This window comes from Carassius gibelio, chromosome B6 (genome assembly GCF_023724105.1).
Source record: "Carassius gibelio isolate Cgi1373 ecotype wild population from Czech Republic chromosome B6, carGib1.2-hapl.c, whole genome shotgun sequence".
Lineage (NCBI taxonomy): Eukaryota > Metazoa > Chordata > Actinopteri > Cypriniformes > Cyprinidae > Carassius > Carassius gibelio.
Window position 1 is genome coordinate 25,429,008 of NC_068401.1, and position 15,530 is coordinate 25,444,537.

The window sequence follows — 15,530 nt, forward strand, 5'->3', positions numbered from 1 at the left end:
TTTTTTTTTTTAATGGGAAATACAAACAACAATTTGTATAACGAAGGATGACATTATAGTTATGTATTAGTAAATTAAAATTCATTCAATTATAAATGTTTTTTAGGAAATGTTCATCATTAATGTCCGCGAATGTATCATGTATGTATGAAAAATCACATGACCCCCACCCAATTAATTACCTGTCAATTATATTTAACTTCTGACATTGGATAACATCCTCTCCAATCATTATGCTTTTATTATTATTATTATTAAAATTGTAAAGGTACACGTTTTTCCACATTCAGGAGTAATCCCCTTTTCCTTTTTTTCTACTTAAAGTGCCATGCAGTAAAGCAGGTTAGCTCACAAAAGCTCCTTTGCCATTTTGTTATTGACCATATTTAGCAAATATTATATGAAATTATTAACTGTTGGTCACACTGTATTATACATTGATTTAAATTAGCCTAATGACCTAACAGAAAACAGACTTATAGTAGTAGTAGCCCTTTATTGTCACTAGTCACAAGTACCAGCGAAATTAGCCATCAACAGACTTATGAATAATGTTTCAGATTTGTAGATCTAAACAAGATCTTCAAATATGATGGCATTATGTAAAAAGAACAACAGTACTCAACAGCTATGGAATAAGTAATAATAACACACATTTTCTTACCTGATTTTATTCAAACCCATCACAGAGATGTATTCATTTAAATAAATTAGATGGCATAGTAAATATTCAGATAGTATTCAAAGTGGTGCTAAAATGCCACTGGTGTGTGCCTGAGTCTTTTTTCTACTAGTAAATGTGGAGCTGCCAGTCGTTCTTATGTTTGTATACATTCCAGGTTTCAGAAGAAAATCAGACTGGGCACTACGGTGGACATTTGAGAGGGACAGTAATAAGACACTGAAGTGCACTGAAAGACGTCCCTGAAGACAGCAGCATTCCACTGGAAGCTGGACTGATATGCAAGTTGCAAAATCCTAAAAAAAATTAAAACAAACAAAAGCAAAGAAATACAATGAGCAGACTGTGATATTTGGTGTCAGTCTCCAAAGAGCAACCCCTGGAGGTTGATTCAATTCAATAAAAATAAAAAACAGCTTTTATAAAACATAAATTTTGACTTTGGCTGTACCGTGAGGTACTCTATGGTTCGCGTTCAGAGGACACATCTCCCTCTGCTCCGCTGCTGGCGCTGGGGTCCGCTTTCGAGCGCTGAGCTGCCTTCTCTCTGCTGGACTCGGAGGGGCCTTTTGACCGTGTTTTTTCTTTCCGCTGCTGTTGCTTCTCTTGTTTGGACAGCTGAAGCATGAAAAAAAGGAAGAGAGGCAAACCGGTTTGTGGGTTTATACGGTCCCAAAACAATTCAAGCTGTAATCGGAAATACAGAATTTACAGTTTCTGTAGAAAATAAGATTAAGGCATGTGTTTCATTGCGAATCAAAGCTGGATACCAGTTTAGGGTCTGTAGGTCCAGCAGGAGACTCCAGCTGAATGGTCACAGGGCCATCATTTTGAATGAGTACCTGCATTTTTGCACCAAATTGCCCATCTGCAACACAACACAAGCTGTGTAAGTCAACACCAACACCAATTCATGGTGAAAAAAAAGTTTTTAGCATTTTCAATTACATATAAAGGATTTTTTTTTATTATATAATGATTTAGTCATTTTAATACAAGTGAATATGTGTCTTGCAATAAAATCAGGTAGTCTGTCATCAGGTATAGAATTATGAAACTAAATTGTCAAAAAAAAAAACAACTAAGTAGAATACTTGATTTAGTATTTTATATTAATTACACTTGTATATTAAAATAATATTAAAAGTAATTTACACATCAACTACATTAGCAAATGTTTCCATTTATTTCCCTAAACACAAACTGGCTGGTATATATTAATTTAGTAATCTTAATACAAATAACACAATTCATACAATTCTTCAATACAGTAAGTGATCCATTTTTATTAATAATAAATTAGGTTAATAAATTAAATGGAGAACCACTGTTCAGCTGTCTTCTGACTGCATAGTAAAAATTCACATTTCTAAATCACTGTTTGATTAATGGATCAGTGACTTATTAAATGGATAGTTCATCCAAAAATGAACGTTTTGTCATTGTCATTTTGACATTCACCATTAACACACAAAAAAACTGGAAAGGTCTCCTTTTGTGTTCTAAATTTTTGGAATCACACAAGTGAGAATTTTTTTATTTTTGGATAAACTAAAAATACCTTAAATACCTTAAATACCTTAAAGGGATAGTCCACCCTAAAATGAAAATTTTTTCATTAATTACCCCCATGCCGTTACAAACCCGAAAAAGCTCTGTTCGTCTTCGGAACACAGTTTACAAGGAAGGTTTTATTTCAAATCAAAGCTAAATACATGTAGAAACAGCGCATCCTTGTGGCGTGGAGGACACAGAACAGCACACGCAGCATACAGTGATATGGAGTGACACAGAGGAGACCGTTAACAAAGGAATTATTGAATAAGGTTGTTATTTTTTATTTCTTCGCTTACAAAAAGTGTTCCCGTCGCTTCATATGACCCAGATTGCAAGTCTGATGGCAGATAGACTATTCTGACGATGCTTTTCATACCTTTTCTGGACCTTGACACTGTTATTTATTTGGCAGTCTATGGGACAGTCTAAAGCCTCCAGGTTTTCATCCAAAATATCTTAAATTGTGTTTTGAAGACGAACAGAGCTTTTATGGGTTTGGAACGACATGGGGGTAAGTGAATAATAACAAAATTTTCATTTTGGGGTGGAGTATCCCTTTAAACAACGAACGAACACATCCTGATCAGAAGAATGAAACGCTCATCAGTCAGCTGGGGTGCCCTCACCTTTGATGAGTTCTGGTTTATAGGCTTCCCTCAGCTGCTCCAGCATCTTGTTGTAGAAGGGCTGGGCCAGTTCAGCCGGCATGGCAGAGTGGAAGTCTGGCTTATTTCCCTTGAGGATACACTGCAGAGTGAACTGACTCACACACAACACCTCTAGCTCTCGGTCCATCACGCTGCGGCTCCAGGCACGGTCGTTCTCATCCTCAAACAGACGCAAGTTAAGAATCTTACGTACCCTGATAAACAACATCACACAGATCAGACATACAGAAAATATTTGATATGGTCACTGTAAGCAGCATGGCAAAATGAAACGAGCAACAAAAACATACTTTAAAACATCTCATTGTGTTCCATCGAATAAGGAAATACATTTGTAAAACAAGAGAATACAGTCAGCATATTAGAATTCAATTCAAGTTTATTTGTATAGCGCTTATTAGGAAACAAATCATTGCAAAGCAACTTTACAGAAAATTAAGTTTCTACAATATTTAGTAGTGGCTTATAAGTGGTGACTGTCAGTTTATGTGCATATGACAGGAATTTTCAGAAAAATGTATCCAAGACGTAGTCAACCAAATGAACACTATTAACTGCAATTATTATATGATGCAATCACACTTGTAGCAATATTTGTTAGTTCTGTATTTTGTTTCAGGGTTAGCATGATTTCTGAAGGATAATGTGAAACTGAAGACTGGAGTAATGATGCCGAAAATTCAGCTTCGCCTTCATGTAAATAAATGACATTTTAAAATATCCTAAAACAGAAAAATGCTATGTTAAATGTATGAAGCTAACATTTTACATTAAATTTTTGATCAAATAAATAAAGCGTTGATGATTATAGGGAATATAATGAAAATATCACACATGATAATACTTTTATTAAGATCAACGTGTAAAAATATACTTCAACTTTATTTCAGGATGAATCCTGCAAGCCTGGTTTTATGAAAGAAATATCTGATCTACAAAAAATAGATCCTAATATTACTATAAATACAATGTATTCATTATTTTTACTGTATTTGATGCTGCTATAATACATAGATATTGATGTTATTATATTATATATGATCTCCCTGGTGAAACTGATTTTTAGCCAGAGCCAGAGATCAATACTTACATGTAGTCGACATCCTTCTGCGTGTCCTCCACTGAGATGCCGAGTAAGACGCAGAGTCCTCTGCCAATGGAGCTGATCTGCTCCTCCCCAACTGCGTGGATGACGTCACCGTACAGTAAAGAGAGCGTGACTCGAGCTGCATGCTTAACATGATACTTAGTGCTGATCTGAACACTTTTAGATCAACACGTGTTTATATTTTAAAATGCACTTTTTAAATGCGACTAATAAGACAGCAACATTAATGTGAAGCTGTTAAAGCAAGGCGCAAGCATGATAGCGGTGTGTACAGTTAGTTACACAGTCAAGCCTGTAGCCGCTTTCATTTTCATTTCAACAAATTAACTGACAGTTTAACAAGGAGCCTCCCGCTGACATCAAAATTTAGTGTGAAATTTGTGCCGTACCTGTTACGCTTGCCTTCGTTACTCTTTGAATGATCGCCTTCATTGTTTTGGTCTCTAATCATATGTAACCGTGTGTAACACTCGAAGACTTTGAGCTTCCGGTTTCTACGAAGCCCCGCCCCCCTCAGCGGCTGCGCACTGACACCTCCGCCCCCTTGCGGAGAAAATGCGCAACGCAGCGAACAATTTTGGGTAAAATAAATTATTACCTTAAAATATATTCCCGATTGTATTTTAATTAACTGAGCACTGAAGAAGAGTGCTAAATTGCATTAAATTTGTGTTTATATTTTTAAGGACCTTATTATTATTCTCAAACATGTAAAGTAATAATGGTACAGTATGTGTAGATGCGGCCAAACATTTGAGTTCATCCTGCTTATAAACCCGTTTTTCCTCTTTGCTAGTAAATGCCATTTAACATGATAAAAAAAAAAAAACTTTACATAAACTTTAAAAATAAATTTCAATTAAACACACCAAAAGAAGTTTAGAGTTTATCATTGTTCAAGTTGTTCTGGTTTCTAGAAAAGAAACTACATTTATTTTCACTTTAAATGACATTAGTTAAGTGGTTATTGTGATGTTTTCATCAGATGTTTGGACTCTCATTCTGACGGCACCCATTCACTGCAGAGGACCCATTGGTGAGACAGTGATATAATGCTACATTTCTACAAAATTTTCCGATGAAGACACAAGATCATCTACATCTTTGATGTCCTTAGGGCAAGTAAACCTTTCAGCACATTTTTTCTCTTTGGGGTGAACTATTCCTTTAACACAGAACACAATACTCCTCTTCAGATGCGTTGCTCAAAAGACAATCATCACAATATTTTATCTATGTTGCCAGGGAACTTGCCTCATTTACACTGCAGTTGAGTTCAGTGTACCAAAACATTTATTTTGCTTTTTAATTTAATCTTAAAATATGACAGTTAATATTTTCTTCAGAAAAACACACAGGCAAATAGTCAGCTCATTTATCTTCAGCTTCCTGGTTTTGACTCTCTGTAGACCCTCCATAAGATCTGATGAAGTTTAAAAGCATTGTGGTATATGGCACAGAATCATCCTTATAGATAATTGAGGTCCGAGTGTGCTTTATTTCATATATCTTCACATTAGGTCTGTTGTCTTCGACGAATTTTCGACGAAAATTTGCAGTTAATAAATTGACACAACATTGCCTTTTATTTAGTATATAAACTCCCACAGTGTTTTTTTTTTTAGCTTCTAGGATAAATTGAAGTAAAATGTCTGTAGAGTAATTGAACAACCCGGTGCTAGTGCACCAAAAGTACTAGTGTGAAAGCACCCTAAATTACAGATGAATCTATTATAATTCACCTTTATCTTTATCGTCTCCGAGCGTGTATTTATAATTTGCGTAACCAAGCATGGTCCAAACACCAACAGCGTAAACCAGCGACGCATTCCGGTTCCATTACACATGATCTATCTTCATATCTGCAATGTTAAAAAAAAATGTAAGATATTAAATTGAGCAGGTGCCACTCATGTTGTTGTCACGTGCTTCTTCTTCTTTTTAAGCGTCGCGTGGCATCAAGTTTATTAGTACATTACCGCCAGCTTCTGTTCTGGAGCGTTAATCAAACAGTTGGTTAACGTCTCCATTTTTGCTCTTTATCTCGCAGCATTTGGTTTATTTAAATTTTTTCCCAGAAAATGTTAATTCAAGTAAATTTAAATACTACTAAAATGCAACCCTTTAGTAATTGACTAAGTACTAAATAAAAGTCATTTGGTATCCGTTACTTTTCTCAGCGCTGGCCAGAAGTAAGTGGATTGGATTTTATTTAAACATTTCATAGATTTATTTGCATGTCAAATAACAATCTTTGATATTACTATTACTTATTATTATTTTTAAATAACATATAGAGTTCAGTTACCAAACCGTCCTTAGATTTGAATGTTTCTTTTCATGTCCACCAGAGTGCGCCATATTCCATGAAACTAAAGTCTTTGATAAATCGTAAAGAATGCTTCGTGTGTAATTAGTGCCCTCCGTTTTTCTTTAGTTTCGATTTGAAGACTTTAAAAGCACCTGAAGTCCATAACATAACACAATCTAAACTACTCACCTGTAATTTTAATTAATATCTTCAGATGATGTTAATAAATGTATAATAAAATGTTTAGTTATTAAATGTAATTAATAATGAATTAAATTATAATAGATAGCTAGATCTTATTAAAAAAAAGAAACTAAATTAGGTGTCCACATAGTTATATTTTATAATGAAAAATAAAAAAAAGTAATTGCAAGGTTGACAAATAACAAATCATATTGTGACATTTACAGTTACAAATAATAATGTGCAAAAGTACAAATTATAGTTATATTTTATAATGAAAAATAAAAAAAAGTCATTGCATGGTTGACAATTAACAAATCATATTGTGAACTTTACAGTTAGGAATAATAATGTGCAAAAGTACAAATAGTTTTTGTTTAATATATATTTTAATGTTTCCACATTTCATCAGACTTAAAATCCTGATATAAATAGGTACAAATGCCTCAGTCATGCTGATTTGTTGTTTTATTTTAGATCAAGACCAGAGTTCACACATTCAAGGTGCTCAACTTCAGCTTTACCTTTGAAATGAAGTAACCTACAAAAGATTTTCACGATAAATATTATGCATAGCATTAGTTCATAATTGTAGATCAAGATAAATCTGGAATGTGGATCACAAGTCACATTTAAATTCTTTACATACAACATTCATTTAATTACAGGACTGGAGGAACAGGACTACAGAAAACTGTTTCTCCCCGCCAGTGAGCAGATCACAGGTCCAGTTTATGAAAGTAAGAAGACTGTCAATCTGTGCAATACAAAAAAAAAAAAAAAAAAGAACCAACGGACAAGAGGATTCTGTCAAATAAACATTAACAGGAATTTCAGTCTGAACATGCTTGAGAAATAGCGACGCAAGCAACATGATGGCAGAAAACAGTTTCTCTTTGGGAAATCAGATGGTATGTTTTTAAGGTTTTTCACGTAACACTCTCTGTTAGATACAAACTAAATTTATTTAATTAAATAAGCAAACAAACATGACAGACAAATCATAATTACTTGCGTAGATGAGAATTAGAAAACATCTAACAACCATTTCTCTGGAGGACCTCCTAAACAAATACAGAGATACACTTTGTTGTGTTAAGGTTGGATATGGAAGTTTTTCCAGAAGATTAGGTCAAAAGTCCACTTCTTCAACACTCTGAATGTACATCCTTCACTGATCTTCTGCAGAAAGTTTATGCTGAACTTGAAACAGCCAGTTTCTTGAGATGGTCCATAAAAACTTGCAGACTGACGTCGTCTGTGAGGATTGGAGCTCCTGACTCCTACAAGGAGAAGATATAATATTAGAGATCAGACACTTGGTCAACACTGAATTCATTTCAAGAACACATAACGAACGTATCGCTCCGTCAGAACTAAAGGTGTGTACCTGGCCCCAGGCGTAGAGGTTGTTGTGGGTCTGGGAGGGGTTGACTTTGGAGAGGAGGAAGCGTGCCTGTGAACCTCCGTGCTCGGTGTCGATGTATCTGGGCATGGGGAAGCGTGTCTGCAAGATCTCCTGAGCGTCATCCAGAGGAGCCTGAAGCAGCTGCTTGAAGTTCTCATACTCTGCCATCTCCTGGTATCCAGCCTTCCTCCACTGAGCGATAGTCTGAGAAGATGAAAATAACACCATCACTAAACTGACCTCAGACAAACACCATTTAACATTTGAGGAGCCATTGAAAACATCAGTTCTGATCCAAAACCTAGTGAGCTGTCGTACCTCTCCGTGGTAAATCACCAACTGGAAGAAGGTGTCCATCAACAGAATGCGATCAGGAAGGATGCTGCTGCTGTCCAGAAGAACGGGCTACAAAACCAGACAAAGACGAGATGAGTGCAAGCTGAATTACACAACATTTCATATTATAATGTTACATGGATGGGTCTCAAATCACCTCTGGAGGGCCGTAGAAAGAGTAGGAGTAGAGGATGGGCTGTATCATTATGAGTGACTGCGTCAGATCCTGGCGCACAAAATGATGCCTGTAGTAGGACGACTCATCAGGACTGTTGTTGAACACCTGCAGGAATGGGGATCTCCTCAAGTGGAACATGAACTGTTAAGAAAACAGTTTTCATTTCAGAAATGTGATATTCTCATACAGGTTTTAAACATACACTACAATCTCAAAATAAACCATGCATCATTTATGAATTTAAACAGGCACACATTTAATTGCAAAACAGTGTAACTGCAAGTTTGAACTATTCAAGGCATGATTTATTCAATATATACATATCTACTGACTGTGATATGTACTAATGTATCAATAAATGAAAATTAAACCCAAAATATTGGATATTGCTGATGTGATAATAGCATGATTATCAAACAAGAGTTTATTTTGAATTAAATTATAGTGTATTAAGGCCAATTTTTTTCTTCATTTGTGCATTATGTGGGATTTTTAATTATAATTACACCAGGACTCTTATTTTGAAATGTCTATTGTTTTAGTACTTCTAGCAGCTCATTTAAAAAGATGATAAAACATAAATGTAATAAAATCTTTTGCACTTTTACACCATCATCATATTAGAATATAAACCCCATAATGTAAACATTTATTATGTGAACTGAAGACTTTTAAGGACCCTGTCCTATCCCAAATATAAAAGTTTATCTGAAGGTGTTTGTGTTTTTTTACCTGTGGGTACAGTGAGAGAGATTCAGACAGTTTGAAGGAGTTTGGATCATCTTTATTGAACTGGCCAAACTTCTGACACTGAAACCATACAACAAACACAAAAGTTGAGTGTGACGCAAATTCTACATTCATTATTACAATAATAATGATTCAATGATTCGCATTATTGCCTCTTCTGAATGGAGGCGTTGACCTACATTTCCTTCTGAATAGCTGTGATACTCACCAAGCGAATGAGTTGCCTGTCTAGCCAGCGGAGAACGTCAGGCCCCTCCTCTGACTCCGCCCTGAAAACGCCGAGCCGGGCCATGAGAACGGCAGAGGCCTCCTGATCAAATGACGACTCGATATGCTGGATCTGGGACTGTGCGTCAGCCCAACTAGGTGTGACAATAGAAAGAACCGGTTTGTCGAGAGCGAAAGACGCACAAATTGAACACTCAAGAATTTGACTACCGGGACTGAACTACACATTTACGCAGCTAAATCTATTTTGAGCTACAGCAAACACAAATAGCACAGGGAAACATGAGATGTGTTGACTTTAGATAACATCCTACCACACCTGCGGTTTGTACCACATCAAAGTTGATATTAACAAAGGAAAATCTTATGAATGAAAAGAACCAACCAAGACCTTGATTTTAATATGATATTGACTTATAACAGAATTTCATGAGGTTGAAAGCTGAAGCTTATACTCACTTCCTGGCAATGGTGGTGACACGGATCCGCCGCTGTGTGTTTGAATGCTGGTACTGTGTAACAAACTGGATGGCTCCCCTTCCACCCTGAGGAACTGGGGCGTTGTGCTACGAAAATACAACAAACCAGTGTTATTAATACATCAATGTTAATATAAGCTCTCACACCCAACGGGATGTACAATAGAACTGATAATTATATAACTATATACCTGATTTACTACTTCAAAGTACATGGCCAAGGTGGTGGCAGGTGTGAGACTACAAATCTTCCACTGACATGTTCCTCCGACACCCATTTCCTGTGAAAAACAATGAGACATTCTCACATTTGTGTCCAGATGTGTGAAGAGCCTATCTGGAATCCAGTGCAAAAGCTGAAATGGGAAGTTACATGCTTGGGACTTACATTGTCTGAAACACAGGGTCCTTTGGTGTTGAGAGACACACACGGCCCGATCGCACCAGAAATCTTCAGCTCTCTTGAGGTCTGAGAAGAAACAGGCAATGATTTAGATGGGTATTGTCATAATTTACACTACCGTTCTAGAGTCCAAGGTATTTTAAGTCCAACTCTTTTACCTTCACTTCCAAAGTACCACCAAAAGCCATGCGAAACTCTCCATTGTAGTCTTTGCTGAAGACTCTTTGGAAGGTCTGCTTGAAAAGTGATGTGTTGAAGGAATCGCCCATGACAATGTGGCCCCTAAAACAGAACGAAAAATATTTTGGAAATGTATCATATTTCACTTGGAATTCCTTGGCGTTAAAGAAACAAGACGTTGGTATTGTGTTGATACCCTGTGAGGTTGGATAGACATTTCATTTCTAGCAGTCCCGTCTGATCCAGCGCGCAGGCGTTGATGTCGACGCTGTGTCCGTTTACTGCTGCACGGTTTGCCAGAGCCTCGTAATACTACACACACGTCAACAGAAGTTCTCAATCAGCTTTTCACAAATTAAACCGGAAAATTATAAATGTAAATGAAATTATCACCGGACCGTTAGAAATAAAATCTGTAATCACCTTAGTGGCCTTCTTCAGATGGCGAGCGTTGTCTTTCTGGATGTCATGCCAGGAGCGGATGGGGGTCTTCAGTTCATCTCCCACCACCATGCCAGGCCCCTGTGTTGGGGGGCCACCAGTGAACAGCATCACACGGGCCCCTGTGTTAGGGAAAGTGCTCTACAAATAGAATGACAGAGAGACAATGAATAAAATGCTAAAAGCTAAATTTAGTTCATTGTCAAAGTGTATATTTTAGTATTTTTCCCACATATTACAAACTTTATTGGTGCTTTTTAAAGGGAATAATGCAGGCTAAAGTAAAATCAGCCATGCTAGACTTCTTATCAAACAAGCTCAAGACTGCAGTAGCTAGTCTGTTTCCTATCTTGAGAGTTATGTAAGAATAACGATTGGCTCGAGCACTAGGTACAACTGTTCTGATATGACATGACAACTGAAGTGGACTTTGAATCTCACAGCCAGCATTACTGACACGTTGCCAATTTGAACAAACCGCCAGAGCAGAAAATTCTCAGGGTACTGCACACTGGTTCAGTAAAGAGAAGCAAAATAAAAAATGAGCTTTAAATGAATAACGTCCTGGCTGTACCTCCAGTAGTCCAATAGCAATAGAAAGGGCGATGCCCGTGGAACGAAGAGGTCTCTTCCCCTGAGGAACAGGCCAGGGGTCTCTCTGCAACTCCCCCAGAAGGTCAGTCAGGTTCATGTCTACTGCTTCCACAGGCTGCAGAAATCTAAAACAGGTGCAAACAAAAAATAGAAAATGAACACAACTGCCTTTAGGTAAAGACTTGTCTCTGTTCACTTCTAATGTGCATGCTAAGGAGAATGACAGGTGAGCATCTCATACATGCAGGAAGAAGCAGCAGCATCATGAGGGGCCAGTGGTTTGCCTTGCTGTCCAGAAGTGGCTGGCTTCATCAATCCCAGCATCTCCTGCAAACAGATGACACACTTGATAAATATAACTGAAAACTCAGCTTTATTGGCTATTTTAGAGATTTAGGAATGGTAAATCAAAACGAAATAAAGAAAGATCACTGACCTGTATCTGTTTGGGCGTGAGCTCTTTTGTGCCGCGGAAGACGTAGCTCTTGGCGATACCTTCGCAGCTGAGCTCATGGATCTGAACCATGCGGCCGAAGGTGATGAGACCCACCAGGGCATTAGGTGGCAGCAGACTCAGAGACATCTGAAGGGATTCTTTCAGAGCCTGGAGGTCTTCCTCTTCCAGACATGTGTCCACCACATACAGGAAGATGAGAGGAGTAGGAGGACCACGCTGAAGAGAAATAAATCAGGTTAAATAATATTAAATACTGTTATTGATGGATCATTTAATTCATTTATTTATTCTGATACATTTTAAATAGTAAAATATACATTAAAATATCTCACCCCAGTAAAGAAAAATGAAGTGTGTCAGTAAAGACACTGATAATGTTACAAAAGATTTTGTATTTCAAATCAGTTTTTAAACTTTTATTTATCAAAGTATAATGAAAAATTAATAAGAATAATAATACGAGATGTTTATGGACCACCAAATCAGCAAATTAGAATGATTTCTAAAAGATCATGTGGAACTGAAGACTGGAATAATGATGCTGAAAATTCAGCTTTAATATATATATATATATAAAAATGTTCTCATGATATTACTATTTGATGATATAACTACTTGCATTACTTATAAATGTAATAATTCTCTTCAATGGAAGTTTATACAGACTTTAAATAGTTTTCCTTGAAATGTTAAACTATTAAAAAAATCCTGTCACTTGTCAAAACACTGAAAACTAGCTTCATGACACAAGCAGCTATCTGTGAGCTAAAGGAGTTGTAGTTAATCTATATGTTTGTGCAGTAAAGTATGCCTATTTACAGAACAGAGTACACAGAGTTAATGTATATTTACCTGCACTATGTACTCAATGGTGGAGAACTGTTGCATTAATTCTGCGGGCTGATTCACTTCTGAAATGCCTGCGTATGATGGAGGAAACTGTGAAGAAACAGATTAATATTTACTCACAGTGACAGGTGTGATTGACGTTAGAGAAGCACATGGAGCAAATCCAAGACTGAAATGAGTTTCAGTAATGTATACTCACAGAGTTCCTCTGGAAGCAGAAGTTGCAGGCCCATATCTTAGCTCTGAAGTCCACTTGACTACAAAAGGAAATCAAGCATTAAAACTGCTAAACATATCTATGACAAAGCCTTTTCTAATGCAAGTCATTGACACACAAAGAGAAACAATTGTCTTCCTTTAGTCACAGCGAATAAAGGAAACAATTAGCAGTTAACTAACTTATCCAATTAACATTGCAATGACAATGTTGAAAAGTAATGCTGTATAGTCTCTTTTAACATTTAAAAATCTCTGAAATAATGTAATTAGCAAGTCTGAGGAAATCTAGAGGAAAAGACCAAACCTCCACTTGAGCAAAACACTATTTCACTAAACCCTAAAATAAAAGGTCAACATCTAAACCAGGCAAAATCAGCTTCACATGAAACCCTCTAAACCAGTTTTATTTTGTTTATTAATGAGAGCAACAGCAATATGATTAAGGACACCAAAGTTTAATCTAATAAACAGGAATTGACTGTTGTTAAGTGTAAGATGATATTTCAAATCCATTCCAATTCCTGTCCACCAACTAATCAATACTTCGGATATGCAAATCAAATGTCATTATGATATTTATCTATATGGACCACACGCTGTACAAACAAACAGAGCTCAACACTGCTTGGAAAAGTGATTCAGTCCTTACCAGAGTGGGTTGAGCACGGCTTTACAGTTGGCCCGGCTGCACAGTAGCGGCTCGTACTGAACCGGAGGCAGGTCCGGTCTCTCTTTGAGGGGGGTGTAGAGGCAGGAAACAGGAACCACTAGCCGTGTGGCCTCCAGGCGGCTGGAAGGCCAGAGGTTCCAGCTGCAGCGTACTCCATCACGATCTTCATTCTGTTGGATGAACTCTTGGAAGGTCGACATTACAGTGTGAACTGTGAACGACCAGAAACAGCGAAATGAGTAAACAGTGAGCTGCGAAGTCTTTTCAACCCTAAACCACACCTATCGGGTTGTGTCTCCAAAACTGGACAAGCAGGATAGCAATGCCTTAAATTAACAGCAAATACCAGAGTGACAAGGACAATTTAACCCATGTCAGCAATGTGAGTAGGAATTGCATTCTTTTATGTTTGTTCATAACAGAAGGAACTCTTTCACAGACGGAATGTTCACGCAACTATCATCTTTGAACAAAGACACCTGACACGAGTGGCTACCCTTGCCAAGCCCAAAACGTCATTAAGAGCTTGCTGATCAGAGATATGCGTAGATGTGTTGAGGAGCAAAAGCAGATGCTATTTTTGAGTAGAATGCACTACTGCTGGGACACACCTATCCTAGAATACCTACTCCACTCCAGTCACATGTTTGCTGACTAAACACAAAGCACTTCAAAGTATTAGAAGAGACTTTGGCCTCTGATAACCCTAAATCAGAGGGATCCCTGGAAATGTCTGTCCAGTACCTGTATTGACTGTTTGGTTACACAATGATAGAGTTTCCAGACAGACATGAAGACACTAGACTGACTGTAAGTTACATGACAAGAGTCCAGCAGATTGTTAAGATGTGGTCAGCATATTAGACAACTTAATAAAAATTGACTGAATGATCTTAAATGTATTACACTGGTGTTAACATATTCTTAATTTATTACAATATTAAATACGTTTTAGTCAAAATAAGAACCTCGTCATGACGTCACGCGTATATCTAACATTTATTTCAGTGGACAAGCTCGCGCTAGCTAACTCCATCCGCCCTCAATACGCCACAGAAAAAGAAACCATAAGTAAAATAAAGACATAAGGCAGTTGTGTAATTAAAAAAAATTATACATATATATGTATAATATCCCGATCATTAATGCCAAAACATACTACTAAATACACCCGTGTAAGCAGTACGTTACACACACAGTACTATTATCGTTACCGACTTCCGCTGATCTAATCCGGGGTCTGCGGGTTAAAATCTACACATCGACGAACCCCGATTTCATTGGTAGAACACAACGATAGACATACCTTTTTAATCGATGAGGCTTTAATAAATTAAATATGATAATCGCGATCACAGGACCATTGAAAGAGAAAATGACTTCTTCGAGGAGGATTCGTCCGCAGCCGGTTCCTGGAGCTCCGAAGAGTGACGTGTTACAACACGCTCCGTGCGCCACGATTGGCTGCTTCCGCATGACGTCAAAGGAACGTTCCGCTGCAGTGTCGAATTTCTGTACGTAGATGCGATGAGCGGTTTCTATCGCAGCGTTTGATGCAAATGAGTATTGCGTAAACACCTGTGACCTAAAATTTCTCACATACTTTTAATACCGACTAAACAATATTTTGACGGGTTGTGAGTCGTAACATTGGTTATAAAGGAACGTATTATATTATGATTTATTATATAAATTAATATATAATAATAATATTATAATTAATATAGATGAAGAGTATGCTATACATATGTTGATAAGCAATTTTTTGATCGACTCGTAGTAATAATATAGTAGTATAGCCTACACACAATCCCGTTGATCTGAGATAG

The 15,530-nt window shown here is 37.1% G+C and overlaps 2 protein-coding genes across 2 annotated transcripts; both read right to left on the reverse strand.

Moving 5' to 3' along the window:
• Positions 1-655: 655 nt before the first annotated feature.
• On the reverse strand, positions 656-4,550 carry dtd1 (D-aminoacyl-tRNA deacylase 1). Its single transcript, XM_052559099.1, has 6 exons — positions 4,405-4,550; positions 3,998-4,088; positions 2,866-3,101; positions 1,453-1,550; positions 1,134-1,300; positions 656-978 (listed from the first exon to the last, which is right to left on the reverse strand). Exons 1-5 carry the CDS (start codon positions 4,445-4,447, stop codon positions 1,145-1,147), a joined length of 624 nt encoding a protein of 207 aa, XP_052415059.1. The 5' UTR covers positions 4,448-4,550; the 3' UTR covers positions 656-978; positions 1,134-1,144.
• Positions 4,551-6,879: 2,329 nt separating this feature from the next.
• On the reverse strand, positions 6,880-15,175 carry sec23b (SEC23 homolog B, coat complex II component). The gene is made up of 19 exons (XM_052559229.1): positions 15,008-15,175; positions 13,681-13,912; positions 13,012-13,069; positions 12,816-12,902; positions 11,943-12,179; positions 11,748-11,833; positions 11,487-11,631; positions 10,895-11,053; positions 10,668-10,783; positions 10,450-10,573; positions 10,277-10,357; positions 10,080-10,169; positions 9,869-9,975; positions 9,390-9,543; positions 9,164-9,241; positions 8,411-8,572; positions 8,236-8,322; positions 7,900-8,121; positions 6,880-7,792 (listed from the first exon to the last, which is right to left on the reverse strand). The coding sequence occupies exons 2-19, from the start codon at positions 13,899-13,901 to the stop codon at positions 7,703-7,705; spliced, it is 2,304 nt and encodes a 767-aa protein (XP_052415189.1). The 5' UTR covers positions 13,902-13,912; positions 15,008-15,175; the 3' UTR covers positions 6,880-7,702.
• Positions 15,176-15,530: the final 355 nt, after the last annotated feature.

Bases quoted from the DNA above. Each gene is read 5' to 3' on its own strand.
- dtd1 (XM_052559099.1), bottom strand. From the start codon at position 4,447: ATGAAGGCGATCATTCAAAGAGTAACGAAGGCAAGCGTAACAG. The intron at 4,089-4,404 runs GTACGGCACAAA...TCATCCACGCAG, and splicing joins AACGAAGGCAAGCGTAACAG to TTGGGGAGGAGCAGATCAGC. The intron at 3,102-3,997 runs GTAAGTATTGAT...GTTGTTTATCAG, and splicing joins CAGAAGGATGTCGACTACAT to GGTACGTAAGATTCTTAACT.
- sec23b (XM_052559229.1), bottom strand. From the start codon at position 13,901: ATGTCGACCTTCCAAGAGTTCATCCAACAGAATGAAGATCGTGATGGA. The intron at 13,070-13,680 runs GTAAGGACTGAA...TTCCTTTTGTAG, and splicing joins GCCGTGCTCAACCCACTCTG to TCAAGTGGACTTCAGAGCTA. The intron at 8,122-8,235 runs GTACGACAGCTC...TCATCTTCTCAG, and splicing joins TGGTGATTTACCACGGAGAG to ACTATCGCTCAGTGGAGGAA.